The sequence below is a fragment of the Vicugna pacos genome, chromosome 35 (genome assembly GCF_048564905.1).
Source record: "Vicugna pacos chromosome 35, VicPac4, whole genome shotgun sequence".
In the NCBI taxonomy this organism is placed as follows: Eukaryota; Metazoa; Chordata; class Mammalia; order Artiodactyla; family Camelidae; genus Vicugna; species Vicugna pacos.
Genome location: NC_133021.1, coordinates 28,255,299 through 28,276,146, shown reverse-complemented (window position 1 = coordinate 28,276,146; position 20,848 = coordinate 28,255,299). Strand labels below are relative to the sequence as shown.

The 20,848-nt window shown below is 43.0% G+C and overlaps 1 protein-coding gene across 4 annotated transcripts in view; it reads right to left on the bottom strand.

Annotated features, from left to right (window-relative positions):
- Nucleotides 1–20,848, bottom strand: part of CAMK1D (calcium/calmodulin dependent protein kinase ID) — a 341,195-nt gene that overhangs the window by 120,926 nt on the left and 199,421 nt on the right. For all 4 annotated transcript variants that reach the window (XM_072954896.1, XM_072954894.1, XM_072954895.1 and 1 more), the window contains exon 3: nucleotides 4,630–4,704. In XM_072954896.1, coding sequence (XP_072810997.1) covers nucleotides 4,630–4,704 — 75 coding nt within the window. The remainder of the gene's footprint in view (nucleotides 1–4,629; nucleotides 4,705–20,848) is intronic.

The following is a 20,848-nucleotide window of genomic DNA, read 5'->3' as shown; positions in this document are numbered from 1 at the left end:
AAAAACAAACAAAATATTAAGTAATTAACCTGGAGGATAACAAAGAAGCAGCAGCTGCAGCCAGAAGTACTGAGTTTGCCTCTGCCAAGGTCTCCAGTCGTACCTCCCACCAAGATGTCCCAGCCAGATTGAAACCCCACAGGACATAACTGCATACAGAGTGACCCCCAAAGACAGATCCCAATAGTCTGAGCACCTTATAGATGGCATCCCTCACAGACTGAACCCTCCACAGACTAAATCTCTCACAAACTGGACACCCATGGACTGAATCTGCCCCCAGACCACACCCCTCAAAGAATGGGCCCTCCATAGACTGGACCCCGACTTTCTAAATCCTCACAGGCTGGACCTCTTCACAGACTACACCTCTCACAAACTGGACCTCCGCAGACCGAGCCCCTCACATCCCACTGAGGCTCCTCAGTGTCTGTGTACCAGCTCTTCAGCGTGGAGTGCCCCACCTCACCCCCCGGTGACGCAGAGCTCCCTGCACAAAGCTCGAGGGCTGCAGTGGTGTGCATTATGAAGACTCTTCCACATAAAGAGGCATGGAGACCATCGGCCAGGCCTCGTGTGTGTCCCCAACCCCCTTCTCAGCCACCCAATGCCGAACAGAAGCCAAAGGCCCTCTAAGCTCTCAGTTAGTGCCTGTTGTGAACAGAGATAACGTTTCGGTAATTTGTATGCGAATATATTAAGGTGTCGTAGTCAAAAACACTTTTGTCTTCATTATTATGCTTGGCGACTTACAAAAGATTTTCTGTTGGGAGTAATAATTTGTGTTCTAATTAAAACTGTTTCTGGGAACACACTGCATGAATTATGAATACAATATCCACGTGAAGCTAACACCGGCAACCCACAAACGGGGAGCTGTTCAAACGGCTTTGTGCACCAGAAGCTGCATATCTTTTTGTGTCTTGGGCTGCTCAGGAATCAAATTAACTTTCTTCGAAGAAAGTGTGCTTCATCATTAGTTTTCAGGCTCAGCAGGTAACTAGTCATACATATCTTAGTGCTACCATGGGATAAAAGGAATACAGAAATGTTAGAAATATTTGTATCTCACGTGGAGTACGTACAACACAACAGAGCACAGTATTGGTAAAACATGCTCATCCCTTCCTTTATTAGTTGAAAAAAATTACTTAAAGAAACATGACCACTTCTGTGAATGGCTTGAGATTGCTTTAGTGATTTCCTGTAATATTATTTAGTAAATTTTTTTTTCTCCCTCACAAACCACTATAAAAAACACAGCACATTTTCTAGTTAGCTGTGCTTTTACTGGGAGATATAAATAAGTGGAGAGAACGGTCATGTATGGATTGAAAAGCTCGATTTTTTTCAGTTGTCAATTGTTCCCAAAGTGATCTGCGGATTCAGTGCAATCCCAGACAAAATTGCCACTGCATTTTTGGGGGGTAAAGGGTAAGCTAATTGTAAAATTTACAGGAAAATGCAAATACTCTAGAATATCCAAAGTAATTTTAAGAGAATAATAAAATTAAAGAACTACACTATCAGATTTCAAGACTTACGAGAAAACTACAGTAAATAAGGCAGGGTGGTATTAACAAAAGGACAGACATATAGAGTAATGGAATATTATGAGTCTAGAAATCAATCCAGCCAGTCAACAGATTTTTGACAAAGGTGCCAAAGTAATTAACTGAGAAAAGAAAAGTCTTCTCAAGAAATGGTGTTGAAACGTGGACATCCCTATGGGGGGAAAAATGACTATCATCCTTACCTCACACCACACATAAAAATTAACTTGAAGTTGATCTTGAAAGAGACTTAAGTGGAAAAGCTAAAACTCTAAAACTTCTAGAAAAATAAATTTGCAGACTTGGGGTAGGCAAAGACTTCGCATACAGGGCACAAAAAGCACAAACCATAAGAGAAAATAAATTGGTAAGTTGAACTTTACCATCATTAAAACTTTTCCTATTCAAAAAGTACCGTTAAGAGTTAGGTGATAGTTTCTTAGGTATGACACCAAAACCATTAAGTAAGAAAAGGAAAAATAAACTGAACTACATCAATATTGAAAACTTTGGACTGCAAATGATACCAACAAGAACATAAAAGGGCAACTCAGAGGACAGAAGAATATTTGCAAATCATATGTCTAATCAAGGACTCATAAATAAACCTTATTACTACCTCCCCCAACAAAATTTTTAAAAATTAAATTAAATTAAATTAAAATTTAAAAAAAAGTAAAGTAATGAGAACCAATGAAAAAAGAATTTAACAGCTTGCAATTAGCATATCCGACATTTGTGTGTGTGAGTGCCTCTCAACTGCTTAATGGTGCACAGAAAGCTTTTTTTCCTTCAGTACCTCATTCACATCCCCTCTAGATCTGGATTTTGTGATTAATTTGCCTGACAAACCTTATGGAGAGCCCCCTGAGAGTTTATTCTAGCCCACCTCCTCTCTGCATTAATACAAATTCTGAATGAGCGTGGTCCGTGTTAAGGAGGTCTTGGGGACAACGGCACAAGAGAGAAGAACTCCAGGATAGAAAAGCTCAGTGAAGGGGTGGGGACAGCTGTGCCAATACAACCCACAAACTTTGTTCCAAAGTTCGTCCCGTTCCAGACACTTTCACACTCTCCTGCCACCTCCTCTTTACACAAGCTGCTGCTGCTGCGTATACAACCAAGTTGCTTAGATAGGTAGAATTTAAAGGTACTTGACCTTTACCTCATAAAATTATCTGCAGAGACAAACTGATGAAATGATATCATGTCCATAAAGAAAGCAGTCTGCACGGAGGACCTATTATTTAGAGCAGGCTATTTATTTCTCACACATTTTTCCCATTCAGTACTCACTCTAGTCCTCTAATGTAAATCCTATTATTACGAATTTCTTTTCTGTTAAAGAAACTGGTACTCAGAGGAGCCCAGTTATTTGCCCAAATTCACCCAGCTAGTAAGAGGCAGAGTTGAGATGTACATATTTGGGGTGCTTTCCACTGATTTATTTAGTGACAGTTTCATAAACAGAGAACTTAGAGCAAGTGAATACATATAGCTTCGGACTCAAGTGTTAGTACTTTTTTTTTGGCATCACCAATAAAAAAAGCATACATTTAAATATTCTGCTGACACTTGTGAGGCTTTTGCTTGTCACCAAAATGTCATATTTTTCCTATTGAGCAGTCAATATTTGGTAGGAAGGTGATTCACCTACTTCTTTAAGGGTAAGCTCTGTATAAAACAAAATCACATGAGCTTCTAGGGAGTGTATCAAACTTGGGGACTCCTGTGCTCTCCAGGAAGAACCAGAAATGTGACCAGTCATAAAATAAACAAAATAGCAAGGAACTAGGAAAGCCTGCACTTAAGTAACTGAACGTTAACACGGAACCAGCAGCCACTGGCTGAATCACAGCTGACAACACCATCACCAATCCGTTAAATTGCTGGTCACCACCTCGGACTATCATGTCAGAGAAAAGTCACCCATAAGCTTCCAACTTGGACACTTAAAAAAATGTTTATACAAAAATGTCATAGTCTACCAAAAGTATTTTAAAGGTAACGAAAGATTAAATAAAGGCATTGATAAACACACACTAGCATCCTAACACGATTCCAAGTGAATGTATTGTTTAAACATGCGTAAGGAAAAGGAGAACTCATGAAAAATAAATTGTTAGCCTGACCCTCAACTCTTCTAAATACCTTGGGGAATCCAAAGTCTGAAAAGCATGAATAAAAACTGAAATTTAAGTGTATATTTTAACCTTCAACAAAAAATCTTCTTTGGCCCCTCAGCTCAACAGCATGGTGTTCCAAAATTTATTTACTCAGGTAGCAGTGAAAATGCAGCACTTTTACACAGTTTCCATCACTTAATTATAATAAATTTAGTCCTGGGATACGCCTATGAATTACATCACTTAGAATAAAGTAGGGAGGCTAATTTCATCTCACATTAAAACACACACACATACACACACACACACACACACACACATTCAAGTAACGTTTCTACCTAGATATTTAGCTTTATTATTTCTTCCAACTTCTGGTAATCTCCAGAGTTACTGGAATGCAGAAATAGTCTAATGGGGGTGATAATGTCATAGCCTGACTCCAATTATATGCCTCTCATGCCTGGCATGAATCCCATGTGTATTTATCCGCCAGCAGGAGAGTAGAAGGGAAGGGACAGAACACAAGCTACCATCTGCTGTCAGCCCCCAGCCTCCCTAGAGATGAAGACAAGGGTGGGAGTTTCTCCTGGAGACAAGAGCAGAATGTACTTCACAAGTGGGCCCACTGAAGTGTTTTCAGGAAGCAACATTTGGACCTTGCACAATAATAAGCTAAAGAGACATCCTATAAATACATTAACCCTGCAGTAATAGCATCGGATTCCATTGTGAGGACTCGAGATTTTCAGTCTGGTCCAGCAGCTGCAGGCGAGATCAAGTGTTCGACCCGCTGCGTTTAGACGGACAGGTTCTCCCCGGTGACTCACAGTGCTGACCACTCCCTGTGGTCTTAGCCGGCCCACTCCCTTAGTGTCTTTCACCAGCTGGCCCTTTAGGTATTTGAGTTTGCAACCCCCGGTCTGCACTCATCAATTAAACAAGGTACTTACAGTTGCATGACCAAGTACAAGTGATTCGGGCTTTCATAAATGTCTTCCAGGGCCACAATGTTTTCATGCTTAATCCTGAAATTAAAAAAAAAAAGCACGCACAATAGTAAGTACAGTGAGACCTGAAAACTTTAAAAGACAGATGTCATTACTGCAAAAAGTTCTGAGACAGAATCTAAACTCCTTAATGTAAGTAAGACTCCTCTCAATCTGGTCCCCAAACTTCCCCCCAGACCCATCTCTCCTGCTCTCTGTTCCTCTCCATTCCAGAGGCTCTGTATCCGACAACGTAGCACTACTGGATGCACTGTCACTGCTTCACGCGCATCACAGCCTCCTTGCATTTATTCACGGAGGAATGGGCCAAATCCCCGTTATCTTGCACGGCCCAGCTCAGATGGCTGAGCCCCCGAGGAGAATTTAACTGCTCCCTCTTCTGTCCTCTCACAATGGCCTAACAGGCCATTGTTTGTAAACCTATCCCCATAACAGCCTGGATGTTCCAGGGAAGAGTCTCATTGTCATGTTCATGACCCCAGTGTAAGCGACGGGAAACCAGACTGACCTCCTCACTGGGCAGTCATCGCCACCACCAACAAAGGGCAGTTCGGTACCCCGAGTGAACTAGACTGGTGCTACCCCAAGAGCGGCTCCCAAACAGGCAGCACCAGCATCTTCTGGGAGATTGTTAGAAATGCACGTTCTCAGGCTGCGCCCCGTCATACAGACTCAGGATCCCTGGGGCTGGAGCCAGGACTCTTTTAACATGCTCCTCAGATGATCAGTCTGCACAAAGTGAAGCTGGAGAAATTCTGTATTAAACCAGTGCTTCTCAAACCTCCGTGAGCACATGGACCACCTGGGGTTCTGGTCCCACTGCACATTTTGATTCATTGAGTCCAGGGCAGGGCCTGGGAGCCTGCATTTCTAAAAAGACCCCAGGAGTTGCCGGTGCTGCTGGTTGCAGACCACATTCTGAGCAGCAGAGACCTAAGAACAGAACAGAAGGAGAAGGAAATGGTCTAATTCTAGCCCCTTGAACTACCAATTAGGAATAGCTTCTGCTCAGAATGTAAAGCTTGGTGTTCCTTTAAAGCATTTGAGAGAAGAATCATTTCATTACTGTATGAGCTAATTAGCTCTTACCACAAGCTTTTTCTCTGAAATGACTGCTGTGCCATTTAAAAGCAAGCATTTAATGTGCAGATTCCCATGAACCCTTGAAAGCAGGGACACCATGTTACTCCCATTGTTTCCTAGCATAGAGCTGCTTGATACATGTTTGCTGAATGAATACATGATATTTAAACGTTGTTGCTACCACACAGCAAGAATCATTGTTTAGTTCAGGAAAACAGATGTGATTTTCCTAAGTGTGAGATGTCTTCCCCTCAAAAGAAGTTTCTAAGGTGGAACAAATATTATCTTCCCTTCGAGCAGATGAAAGAAGAGAACAAAACTCATTAACTAAGAGAGGCGACGCATTGCTTTGATTGCCTCAGCTCTTAGCAGTCAATGCAGTTATTTGCAGCAAATGAGAAGACAGATTATACCAAATTCACCTTTCACCAGATTCCAGTGCCGAGAACCTAATTATTTATTCGTTACCAGTGGTTTCTGCGGCCCCTGAGCAAGATAATATTAGCAACATATCATATGAACCAAATAGACTATGCCACCAAGGAAAGCATGAGAGGCTAACTGGGGACTGCCGAGATCTTAGAGATTTATGGAATTATCACTATCGGACACCCCTGAAAGAATATGACCAAAACCAGTATATAGCACATGGAGTTTCCCCTTTATTCAAATTAAAAAATGTCACTGGAATCAGTCACCTAGGCACAAATATTTTCTTTCAGTGGAGTTAATTTGGAAGTTAATTCAGAGCTTAGAGCTATGGGAACATGAAAGGAATGGGGTTTATGTGCAGCATTACCAAATAAAATGCAGGGCACCCAGTTCCATTCAATTCTAGATAAACAGTGAATACTTTTAAAATATAAGTACGTCCCAAATAGCGCATCGTTGTTTATCTGAAATGCAAACGTACCTGGGAGCTAGATGTGGCCACTCTGGGTACACGAATTACAGCGAGCCTCCGAACTGGGCTCAGGGGTTTGTACCTGCAGCCCCAGCTCCCCTCAGAGGTTTAGCCAAGAAGACAGTCTGAGCCCTGGAAGTGATTCAGCTATATACAAAGAATCAACTACGCACAAAGCACTTGCCAGCCAAAGCAGGAGACTAATAAATTAAGACTAGAAATCCCTTCTTTGGATGCAGGAGATGGAGAAATTAAAGTCTATTTAACCTGCCAAGAGTTCTCACAGTGGTTGAAATGATATTGCTACTGACTGTCCCTCTTAGCTGATGAATCAATCGAGCAAACAATTGCCATTTCCTGACTTTCTTCTGCTCTGTGTCTGGGAGAACACAAGGAAAATAGAAAATAAGGTTTGGCCCTCAAAACTCTTATCACCTTGATGGAGAGACTCATGAAACAATTAGGGAAGAATGAAATGCCATCCTCTGCAAAAATGCTGTTAAATTCAGAGAAAGCCAGGCCCATATGGTTCAGAATTATGGAGAAGGCCTCAAAAAATGATGGAGGCTGAGCTGATTGGGTAATGTGTGAATAAGCACATCAGAAATTTCAAAGAAATCCTAAAATGGCCTCTTAAATGTCTCTTACGGAAAGCGGTGTAATTAACACGTAGGCGTCAGAATGCGATGGAATAAAACACTCTGGCCTCCCGCCACCCTTCTCAGGGACTGCATTCCACCCTCAGATTCCTTAACATCTACAAAAACTGAACTTCAAATGGTAATACTACTTTAGTGATCTAGGTTATCTTCACAAAATGCCGGGTGACTATCCAGCCACACATCTCCAGGAGCCCACCATGTCCCAGGCCCAGTACCAGGAATATCAAGAGCCACATCTCGGCCCTCATGGAGGTGACACGGTGGGCATCGGCTGCAGCAATGACACTTCACAGGTGGTCCTTCTTATATTTGTCAGAAATTAGCCTCGTTATAATTAGTATCGACTCCCGGGAGCCACACAGAACCAGCTTACACCCTGTTCTCACATATCCTGCAACTATTCAAGGGATATAATCTCCCTACTTAACTTACTCTTCTTATCTCCCCAGCATGGTTTATGGTCCGCTCATCATGCCGCTGTCACTCTTGTTTGTTCAGACTACAGGACTCTGAACTGAAAGTAATGATCCCAACATAAAATACAGAACCAAGAACAGGGTACTAAAAACAGAGTAGAGCTATTAACCATCATGAGCTGAATACTATACTTTTGCAAATGAAGTCTAACAATAGGTTCATTGTTTTAGGCAGGTGCACAACCGTTGGCATATAGAGAATATAAGCTCCATGGAGGTAGCGGGTTTTGACTATTTGGTTCACTGCTGTCTCCTCAGTGCTAAGAAAAGTGCACAGCAGGTAGAACTTTCACTACATATTTCCTGAAAGAATGAGTGGATGGATGAGTGGAAGAAGACAAAGTTCAGGGTCCATTAAATAATCAGATCATTTTTACCTGAACTTCTACCGGACAAGACTTACTCTGGCTTGAGTTTCATGTCTTCACCTTAGCTTCATAAAATTCAGTCTTCTTGGGTTCCATGCAATGCTTCAGATGATCAGAAATATTCTGAAGTTTGATTCTCCCATCTATTTTATTTACTGCTCCTCTCAAATTTGGGCCATCTGCATATTTTGTTGGTACACATCCATCCCATACGTTTCCATCCAAATTCCTAGTTCGAGTCTTAAGTGGGAAAGTTATCCGCCAGAGCTCCATGGTACTCCACCAGAGAATCCCATCAAGCAAACCAAGACACTAATCAGCTGACTTCAATGGCTGTTGAGTTGCAAACCCAGCAGAACTATAGTCTAGCCCATGGTGCATACTAAACATAAGCAGACAATGTGATTCTTTGCTGCAATGACATTCCTCAGTTTTGCACACCACATAATACTATCTGCAAGGGAAATGGGATGTTTGGGAAGATCTGTTCTTAGTAAACCCATGGGGACTCCTAGCAACCACTACAGTCTTTACTAAATAATTATAAGCCATCTTCTTATAATCATTCCAGAACTTTGCTGGGCACTGGAGTCAAACTTTCCTATCTACACATCTCATATTCTACCTTTTTTGTGTTTGGAAAATTTACCAACATCTCTTATACTGTTTTCTCAAACATTTCAACTGTGACCCTTTTGCGATAAGTGCAGTTTCCTTGGTCTGTTGGCATGTAACACATCTAAATCGAGTGAACTAATTTTGTAACTTTCTTCAGGCCCCACTTACATAGCTGTTTTATATATACCATTTATTGGGTGTTAACTGTGTGTCAAGACCATACTAAGTATTTTTAAGAATTTCATTTAATACAGCAACTCTACAAAGTGGCTATCGTTCTACCCATTTTTAAAAGACAAAAACCAAGATCCCAAGAGGCTAAGTAAGTGTTCCAAGGTCATACAACGGATAACTGAAATTGCTAAGATTCTCTCAAGTGCACGTTCAAGCAATCATGGTATAACTCCATTATTAGCTGTTATAATGAGAATATTAAAGAACTTGTAGAAGTTCAGAGTTATCTGTATAAAACTATAACACTGAAAGTCAAAGTATTAAATTTCATAACTAACAATAGAATATCCACTTTTGGAGGGTGGGTAGAGATTCGTTGGCCTACCCTGCAATGTACTGGAAGCGCTCAGGGCATGTGGCTGTAAATATCCTGAAGGATGAAATCCCCCAGGTCAAAGCGAACCAGAGGCAGAGGTACTCAGAAGCAGGGGGAACAGTTAGGAGTCCAGAAACTATACCTGGGAAGAGCCTTTCACCAGCTCACACCTGCTGGTGTCATCCGAAGGGGGAATAAAGTGGACAGAAAAGAGGTGGGGAATCTTAGCTACAAGCAAATGGACAACCAAGGTTCTGCCGACCTTGCATAGCTAAATCCCAGTAGGTCTTTCCAAAACACAGCCAAGGGGATCTTCATACATACGGAATACTCATGCCCAAATAGCAAACCTTTCTAAAATGTGCATAATTCAAAGGAATACTGTCACTAAAAGCAACCTGGCGATGAAAAGAACCTCCCTTAATTTTGATCACTTATCTACCAGGTCCAAAGTAAACACTGGCTGGCACATCTCTGTACAGAGGATAAATGGTTAAGGTGGTAATCCACACTAAAATCTCCATAATCTCCAACAGTGGACAGGAGAGGTGGGCCCAGGCAGAGAGAGGGAGAGAAAAGCTGAATGGGAAAACAGCATGTGGGCACTGATGCAGACTTCTGCCTGCATGGTAACTGACAGCCACGCAAGAAAACCCCAGAATGAGCCAGGAAAACGTTTTAAAGTTAATTCATGCGAAAAACCGTGCCAAATGCACAGGCAGGCCCCATTCCAAAGCCCCCGAGCTGGAGGGACATCAGGATCCAAAGGACAGGTGTTCTACTGAACACACACACTTCTCTGAAACAACAGTGGTGTCGTTTTCCCCTTCCGCTTTAATTCTCCACAGTTTAAGGAGCCACAAATTTGAACTCCGTGTAAAACAAAGAAAATTAGAAAAACACAAAAGGGAAGAGAAAGTCCAACATATTTTGCTTTTTTTCACCCTATCACGGTTAACTGATCTGGAGTGGGGAAGAAGCCATGGCAGCATTTATAAGCATCAGGAGAATTATCAGAAGGAAAAGGCAAGAAAACACTTTTCCTTTGTGTGCTCATTGGCAAAGGTTGCCTCCTGCTCAAGTTAAGAGGCCCCAGGAGGGTAAGAGATGGACAGAAGTATAATTAGAAGCGGCAGACAGGAGACAAGGTGATTAGCAGCGAAGACAGAACAAAGATGGTGGAGGAACGGACCTCGGCGCAGGGGCGCAGGGGTGCAGGGGGGCAGGGGTGCAGGGGCGCAAGGCGGAACTTATGTCAATGAGCTGTGACCAGCCTCCTGTCTGCCCCTGCCAAGCACTTGCGGGTTAACCATCCAGTCTGGAAAAGTTCTCTCTCGGGGAAACACGGTCCCTCTGAAGCAAAGACCATAAAGGACTAGATCTTTCACCACCTACCACTATTTTTTTCAAAACAGCCCAGAAACTTGAAACTTCATTCACACAAAAAAAGACACTGTGGGTCTCTGGCATGACAAGTGGCCTCAGAAATATTTGAAGAATATTCTGATGTCTTGGCAAACACTCTTGCTTGTCTAAGTAAAGGCTATGTTTTCTTTTTCTGAAATAAACAAAATCATTTCCTCCTTTCTTGGGTCAGATTTTTTTCCCTCCCAGTATAAGCAGTACAGGAAAGCATGCCGAGAAAATCAGGATATTGTCAGTCACAAGGGAAAGTGATAGAGCTGAAATATTTGCCAGATGGTGTTTAAAATAATAATACCTTTCCTTTTTATAACTTAACAGGCGCGTTCACAGATGTTACCGCATTTCAGTCCCACAACCACTCTGCAAAGCAGGCATTATCATTCCTATTTTATAGACGATCGCTCCTAGTTTATAATTACTTAATTGTCCTCCCTTCCTCCCTCTGGTCTTGCTGTTTCTAGTCATGCTCCATGCTGTTTCCTGAGCCATCATTCAACAATATAGACTCGATCAAACGTCTTATCTTGAAATCCTTTGCTGGCTCCCCGTAGCCCGGAATAAAGGTCAAATGACTTGACATGACCTACGACGTCCCACGTTGCTTGGTCCTCACTTGCCCGTTCCATCCTATCTTCCGCTGCCACTTCACACCAAACCTTTACTGGACCCGGGCAGCTCTTGCACACCTGTGCCCACCTTCCCTGACCGTATAGGTGTACTCATCCCTCTCCTGTCTTCTCACTCACCCACTCATCCTCTGAGACCCATTCTCCATCACCTCCACTGACATCCCCTTTCTATTCCTTACCTCTTGCAGGACTGATCCCCTCTCCTCTGGGCCACCCCACTCCTTTTATCACCTTGTTGTACACACTGCATTGCATCCATCTGTTTGTATGCATATGTGTGTACATATGCAAATGGTTTTAGATGCAGAGAATAAAAGTCTAGAAGGATACATGTCAAACTGGTAACTAGTACCTCAAAACGGGTGCTAGGATGGGAGGAATGTTTTTACCTTCTATTTTTTTTAACAGAGTTTCTTCATGTGAACCATAGAACAGAGAAAAATGATTCGAGTGACTATTTTCTCAATTCTCTCAAGGACAGCACCATACTGATTGCCTGGGAGAGAAAGTTAATTCAGTATATACAATGAATGCCTTAGGGCATTAGAGCCTGATTCTCTCACTGAACCCAAGTACAGAAAGGCTGATGGACTGTTGTGATGCCAGACTTTTACAAAGAGGTACTTTTTAAAAGATTCTTGACCAAAATAACCAACACCTGGTTCAGCAAAATGTATCCATAATGCTGGACACAAGAGACATAAACTGATTAGTTTAACTGCTCAAGCAATCAAGAGATGGACAAGCTGGGTCTCAGCTGTGATGAATCTAAATGCAAGATTTTGGACAAGTCATTAACTACTTTGACTTGATTTCCTCATTTGTTAAATGAACATTAAATTACGAGGACTCATTATCTATATAGAGACACATATATCCATGTGTAGAGGTAAAAATGTTATACATATACACATATATGTATCACATCACATACAGAGAGAGATCTTGTCTGTTTAGAATATAGGCTACTCCAGGGAAGACCAGAATTCAAAATCCAAAGTGTCAGACAATTTTTCTCTGCTGCCAGCAGATGGAGCTGTAATCAATAGGAAACTAAGGAGCAAAAGGCAGGTACCTAAATCAGCTACATCTTAAGCATGCAAGCCAGTTTTGTTGCTTAAGGCTTAAGCACCACATGTCATATTCTCTCATTGTGAAATGAGTTTTGCGTTGAATCCTTAAAAACAAACAACAAAATTAAAACCCTGGGCACAGCTGATGATAGTTTCAAAAAAGCATCCCAGGCATCCTTAGTGCAACACAGGGTGCACGGGGTGGAGGCCTGGCCAGCATTTGTACGTAAGGAGGCAGGGCTGGAGCCTGGGATGGTACCATGGGAGGGGCACGAACAAGGCTGGCGTCATCTCTAAGGGACCGTATATTGGTCACATCACTTTCCAGAGTCTTAAGTTCCCTCATCGAGAAATTACCCAAACAGGATACTCCCTCAGGTCCTTTCCAACTCGAGCAATCAATGAACCTAAAATTATAATGAGGCAAGTATCCTGAGGTGTATATGATCCCACCGCGCTTGATTCTTAGCCAACATTTAGTCTTCTCCAGGATGCTGCCTGCTACACAGAAACCTGGATTACAACTCATGCTTCAACAGGCTCTTCTGAGTGGGTAAGTCTGTCAGTTAGGCATGAAATAGAATTTCTTGAGATAAGAATCCATTTTCATGGAAAAGACCTTTTCCCTGTCTCATAGTCAGCCTTTACAATGCCCTGAGCAGACAGAAGAACAATCAGGCGATTTGTTCCATGTCTGTTCCAGAAGTTCCAACCAAGGCCTGGTTGTCTTCAGCCCAAAAGAGAAGTAGGTTAGGTCCAAATCAGTGTGAAAAACCCAGTGCTTAACACAGACCAACCTCAGTGGATGCTGTGGAAGAATGAATCAATGAATGAACAATTAACTCAGGCCTTCCTAAAGTCTTACGGACCAAAGACACTCAAAAGCTGGACACCTGAATCAAAAAAGACTAGAAGATTTGACTTTATTTCTTTCCTCCTCCTATGACCACTCGTGATAAATTACCAGTGGGTCTCAAAACTGGCTGCACGTTAGAATTACCTGCGGAGTTTTCACATAGACTGATATCTGGTCCATCCCTGGAGATAACGATTTAATTAGCCTGAGATGTGGCTGAGGCATCAGAATTTTTTTAAAAAAACATCCAAGTGATTCGAATGCAAAGTCTGATATGCACCGGTAAGTTACTGAGTTAGTGACAGCCTTAGGTGGCAAAAAAGGATTCACCTTTAAATACCTGGCCGAGCACATTTCCTTCACAGTCGATCTGATTTAAAGGTAAGATGCAGGTTGTCCTGAAGATAAACGTTCAAGACTACTTGGCCAACATAATAATCCTCTCAGAAAAAGAATGTGAAAAATTAACAAATTTCAACTGGTTACCTGCGATGTTTCTAGTATTTCTTAGCAAAGCTATGAAACACTAACACATTTAAGAGAATGTTGTGATTTCCTTCTCTGGGGTTTTTGGTAACTTGCCGTGGAAGGGTAATACACACTTCTCTGGATGTTTTAACATGAGAATAGGTGCCTTGGAGTCTTGGAGGAAACAAGGCACTCACCTGTCTGGGAACAGAGATGAAGTCTGGTGACTTTTATTGACTAGTTCCACTGATGTGCAAATCCAGCCTCCAAAGGCACCTTTAGAAGGGGAATCTCAGAGAGCTTGTTCCAGGTTCACGGCAGGTCATCACAAGGCAGATTTAGCAGCCATGCCTACGCAGAACACTGCTGACGACAGACGACTAGGCGCCAACGGCCTGGTTCATCACACACACACGCCCTGTGCCCCCGACTGAAGATGCTGGGCTTGACTTCAAAATGCATCCTAGAGGCTTCCAGCTCTGAACACGTGCACTCACGTGAGTATAAGGCAAAGGGGACCAAAATAATGCACTGGAATTCTGGGGAAAAGCATCATTTCCTTTTCCTTTCCTACCACAAAAGCCCTGTGCTTTTCCTGTGCCGATACCCACAGTGAGGTCCTGTATTTCACAACATGAATGCAGGGCTCTGCCAAGCCGGGAGGTGCCCAGAATGGCTCAGCAGCATGGCCCTGGCACCGACCCAGCCCTCACACTGACCCAGAGACCCTGGGAAGGTGCAGGGCAGCTGCCTGCGCTTCCTCTAGACAACAAAGGATCGGGGCCAGGTGAGCACGGCCTGGGGCAGCTCACTAAATCTGCTGGAATATTAGGCCATTTCTTGGCAAAGTGAGAGGCAAATTATTATTATTTTTTAAAAGATGAAAAAGAGTAAGAAGGGAAAACAGAGATGAAGAGAAGTCTGCTTCGGACAACTGTCTCCCGCCAGCTCCATTTCCGACTTAGGAGGGTGGAACTTGCCCTGTAAAATGTTCCCCGCTGTTGGAGGAACATGCCCACGTTTGGAGGTAGTGGCACCGAATTGAGCGTTCCTTTGCTTTTTTGCATCAGTAACTGACACCGTGACACAGCCCGCTGGGGTCAGTCACAGGCTTCAGAAAATCAAATGCATTCAACAGAAGAAAACAGTGTTCAAGCACTTACATGGTGGGGACTCATAAGGGTGTCTGTGTTCAGTAGTGTTCTTTACATATATTGTATATGTAACTGAAAAAAACACAGAGATAATCTCTTTGAGGGTGCAATAAGGGCAACTCTGTATTCTTTCTTGAGAAACCAAGAGCGAGTTTCTTCAAATCTGAGATTAGATTCATGATTAGAAACAACAGCATGTTTTGCTTTGTCGGTAATTTTTTTCAGGAGGACGTGTTTATGTGCATCACCCCTCCAAACCACAGTTTTATGGCCGATGGGTGTGAAATGCTGAGGCACTTCTGAGTTCACAGTTTTACAATGTCCTGCTAGTAAAAGAGGATGATAACCCAAGGGGGCTGAGCGCCAGGGCTGTGAGCACACTCTCAGGAAGGCTACTGCCCACAGCTGGTAGCTCAGAAATGCGTGCTATTCGCCCAATTGCCTATTCAGAGTTTAGAAGGGAATCAGAAGAGCAACTGTGCTGAGAGGGATAAGGGGATGGGAGCAGTCCAGCCACACAGACTGTCCCTGATGATGACTCGAGGGTAGCTGGGGAGGGGACAGTGGTAACCCCTATGCTCCCGCGCTCAGGTGGAGACACTGATGTGCCCTGGCGGTGGCCACAGTCTGAAGCCAAAGGTGGAGGAGGCAGGCCAGGCTGAGAGCACAGACAGCTCACGCGGTGCCGTTTGGGTGACTGTGTTTCTCGGCAAAGGCAAGGAGATTTTTTCCTCCAAATATCAAAGCACGTTAGTCCAATGGCCGGACTTCACTGAGGTCACTATGGACTCATGCTTTCCAATCTGGTTTCCCCGAAATCCTCCTGGTTCTCAATAAATATTTTAGAAACCATCATGAAACACAACTTCTATCTGTTAGACCCACCTCTAACAGATACCACATGTGAACACAGGGCAAACTGCCAACACGTTCACTTGTGCTCCCCTTGACAGCACTTGTAATAAATAAAGTTATAAAATTGAACCTAAAGGAATATATATTATGTATATGCATGACTGGGACATTGTGCTGCACACCAGAGATCGACACACTGTAACTGACTGTACTTCAATCAATCAATCAATCAATCAATCAATCAATCAAACCTATACATTTACACTGATAAAATACTACATTTCTTATCTGTTTGTGTACAGGGGCTTTATATGTATAAGAATTTATTTTTAAAAGGGTTCTGCTACTAAAAAAAGGAAAAGAAATAAAATATAGGAAAAAGGAAACCAGTGCAATAAATAATTTAAAAGTGAATTTAAAAGTTTCTTCCCTACTCTAGAGGAGACTAGCATTATGCATGTATTTCAGATACAAAGGGAAGATGTGTCCTCAGAAACTTATTCCCTAAGATGCTAATGTTCTTCTTCTTCCTGAATCTTTAGCCTCTTTAGAATTTTTTCTTTTAAGTTATGTTAAAATCAGAAAGAAGCCAACAATGTTACAACATGTTGAGACAGGGAAGGGAATGAGGAGAAGCATGCACACACGTATACACATACACATATGCATGTATATACATGCACACACATGCACGTACACACACCTACATACAATTTGGGGACCCCCTCCTTAGGCCCAGTCTAAAGTCACATAGCGCTGGGTGCACTGTGTTGGAGCTGCCATTTCCCCAGAGGCGCGGGGGGGTGGTGGCAGCCAGCACCGTGGCACACACTCTGCGGGGAGAGAGCCTGGCAGAATGATTTATCTCAGGGAAAGGATGCCAAGAACATTTGAGGGGTAAAGGAACAGAAAGAAAAAGGGCCTGGGTGGAGGAAGGTGCAAAGCGGAGCCTCTTGCAAAGCACGCCGCTAACTGTGTCAGGATGATTTCCAGTCTGGGGCAGCCGAAGCCCCGGTGTGGACGTGCGCTGCTGGATTTAGGAGCCTTGCGGCGAGCAAACGCTAACGTGGGAATGAAGCCTGGCAGTTCTAGGATCTTGCAATAAGGAGTCAGATGAGCCATCTGGTAGTTTTTCCTCTTCCATCTTTTTTTTTCTCTCTCTTTTTTCTTAGGGGTGGGGGTGAGAGATGGGGCTGGTGGTGGACCAAGCATCTGAAGGTCTCATGTGGTTTGACGGCAAATAAGCACATAGAAGCTCGGTTTACAAAGACAGCCCAGCAGATGTCACGATGAACGCTGCCCAAGAACGCCCCCGGGGCACCGCGGACTAAAGCGGGTGGGGGAGCAGGGGAAGGGACGGAAAGCACTACCTCTTACTGTCCCCGACGCTCCTCTTCCAAGTTCACTGCCTACAAGAACCCTCAGAGGAGCATCAGGGCACATTATTTTCAGGAGGCTGGTGTAAAACTCACAGACATAGACTTCATCAAACATCGAGAGAGGGAGTACCTATGAGTGCCAGACCTGAGGCCAAGCAGTGGGGATAGAAAGATAAATAAAACACAGTCCCTGAAACCAGGCGGCTCCCCGGCCAGTGTGGGAAGCCAGATGTGAGGGTAAACATCCTGATACGGCACCACCAGCCTCCTGCCAGGGAGCCAGAGCCCGGGCGATGGAAGCGCAGCTGCTCCCACGTCTTCCTCTGCTGGGGCCCTCGGCAGGGCTGCACCCCGGGAGCTGACATGCGCTCTGGGTGTTGGCAGGTTTGCCAAGCATGGAAAGACAAGGAAAAGAGCTCGCCAGAGAGAGGGAACGGCATGTGCAAAGACACAGAACAGTGGGGTGCACTGTGCCAGAACGGAGGGATACTCAGGTAGATGGGGGTGTGGGAGAGAAGTCCATGAAGGCAGATGAGGCACTATTATGAGAGGCCTGCTTGCCAAGTTCAGTGGAGGAGGTCTTATGCTAAAGGCACTAGGGAGCAATAAGCGAGGGTCAACCTCTGGCTCTGAAAAAAGTAAATGTAGTGTTTTGTTTGGCAGGAAAATTTAAACATAGCCAATATTTTATAAATGGAGTATAAATGAAAATTATGAATTGATATGTTGTATGCCTGAAATATATATTATTGTAAATCAACTGACCTCACTTTAAAAAAAAAAAGAGCAATACCAGAAAGTAATTATTAATTAAGCTACGTGAAGGAGTTCCTTATAAGCCATGCCTGAAATCCTAACCCTCTCTCCTGCCGATGGGGGAACTTTAAACGTGAAATTTCACTTTACTCCATGTTTAATTTCCCAAGTGGAAGGTTCATACAAACTTTTCTCTTTTCATCATAAACAAATAGAAAAAGTCAATTTGACCAGAGTGCACAAGTCTAGATTTCTCTGGAGGACCAAGGTCAATGCAGGCGCTCAATGCAGGGAGTGATGGAAAGGCTGGAGTCTGCAAAATGTCAAGTTCATGACTCTTTTCGCTGATAAGTTTTTGTTTTCCCCTAAAGGAAAAGGGAATTGTGAGAAAGAAAACAACGTCTGTCATGATCTAGGGTTTTGTTCTCCGGAGTCTTCCTCCATCTCTAGAATCGGGTTACCACAGGCTATTTCTTGTCTTCAGAAACTAGTGTAGATGTTGGAAAGCCCTTTTCCTCTTCATCAACCAGCCAACACTTGGAACAAAGTGGCAGCTTCTTGATAGCATTTCTGATAATGGAGAGACCCATCTGAAGTTTCCATGGGCTCCAATACACAGCCTTTCATCCTTTTAGAGACGTATTTATCTGCCCCTTTCTTCTTCTTAACTGTTATTCAAGCTTGGTACCCAATCATAGCAGAGTGAACGTCAAGGCGGTGGACCAGCAGCCTGTCTGTCTTAGTGGGAGCTCAGACTTGGCCAAGCACAGACCCTAAGAAATACTGAATAGGCACAGGGTCTCTCAGTGGACACTGGCCCCTCACCTCCAGATACACAGGACAAGACTCTGCAGTGGAGACTAAACACTGAAGTTTGTCCAGGAGAGCAGTATGGATGTCAGGATCGCCCTACATGGTACTTAAAGCATGCACATCTCCAGCTCTCACCCAGCCCCGTGAAACCACCACCAGCGAGGCCCGTGGAGCCTGGGAACCATGTAAATTTTTTTAAAGTTTCTAGCAATTCTGATGATTAGCCAAATTCGGGAACCAAATGTTCTAGCCAGGCCTCCCTTTCCAGATGAGAAAATTAAGTGACCTCCGCACAGATGCTCAGCCAGTTTTGATGACAATACGTCCTGGAGGGTAATTTCTTTAGATTCTGTGAAGAAACAACTTTTGTTATAAATGAAGTTACAAAGCAAAACAACAAACTCCAAGATAAAACAGGTTCTACCTCCTGTCAGGTTTGAATTTTGAATTTTGGGGGCTCCTTCCATGGTGGTGGCATGAGGAGGGCTTCTGGGGTCAGAGCGGAGGGCATGCACTCTGGGTGGAACATCTCCTTGGCCATGTGTCCCTGATCCTGCAGACACCTCACCCCGTGCAAAGGGCACAGGACCACACTGGAATCTGGTGAACCAGGGAGCAACTTCTGCCTCGGTTCAGAATGCACCTGGCTGTGGAGAGCAGAACCTGCCCCAGAGGAAGTCAGCCCCCTTCCCTCTCCGCATATGCATACATTCATGTATGTAAATATGTCTACATTTTCACAGAGATGGATTTTCTACTAAGCACTGCCATACAGAAACTTTTAAAGGAAACCGCTATATGTTTCTAAAGTACAATACAGCATGACAAAGGATAAAGAATTTCTAAAGTCTTAAAGTGATAATTTCCTACAATTCAGCTGGATTTCGATTTTTTTTTTCTTGTTCAGCTTCACACTTGTTTCAAGAACTATCATTTACTTAGAGCTCTCCATGTGCAGGACACTGGGCTGATCACATTTCATCTCAATAACTTATGTGAATAACTGAAAACACCAGGGGAGGGACCGATTATCCTTATTTTACAAGGAAGGAAATTAAGATTCAAGGGGATTAGGTAATTGGCCCCAAATTAGTTAAGTGGCACAGCCTGAATTCAAACCCATGACTCTCTCATTCCTAAGCTCCGTATTTTCTGCGACAGCAACTGCCTTTGAAAGGAAAGGATGGATGTGTTCCTTCACATATCTTTAAGAAACTAAATTTTTCCAGAGAAAGAGAAATCTTACTATTTCTGTAACATCATCACATTGGTTACATAACAAGATTTTTTTTTTTCAAATTTCTACTTTATCTGTAATGGTGGTCTGAGAGGGTTCTTGAGAGCTACAGAAGTCAGACAGAAAGAAGTTCTGAACATTCAAATAAAAGAATATTAAAACTTCTCACTGGTATTTCAGGAAATTACTATCCTAAGACCCTGGGGAATAAAAATCTTTTAAAATCAATTACAAGAATGCTCGACACTTTAGAAATCATCCCCCATACTGAGACTTGAGCTTTTAATCCAGTTTCTGGGTAAAAAATAATAGAATCAACCAAAAAGTAAGTAATCCTTCTCATGGAAATATGTTTTCTGGTGGGGACGGGTGTATCTCAAGTGGTAGAGCGCATGTTTAGCACACATGAGGTCCTGGGTTCAATCCCCTGCACCTCCTCTAAGAATAAAGCAAATAAACCTAATTATCTTCCTTCCCCCAAAAGAGGAATGTATTTTTTGTTTAGCAGAAGATCCTAAACAGAAGCTATTTACAATGTTTCAATCACTTATTAAAATTAAAAAAAAAAACTAGGCATGTATGAGAAAATAGAAATTCTTCAACTAGAAAGAAAAAAATGTAAAAAGTCAGACAGCCTCTTGATGAAAATGGATAAATTAACGTTTACATTTCCTTGAGAACATTTACGACCTAGGCAGCATGTTTAGATGAACTGGTCATTTGTTATATTTTAGAAACTCAGATAGTGTGATGGATACCAGGTTGCCTCCCATTAGCCACACAACACTTTCCTTTGTGAAGTTCCTGAGTTTTCATTAGGTCCACATCACTCCCACACCGCTTGTGATTTGGGGAA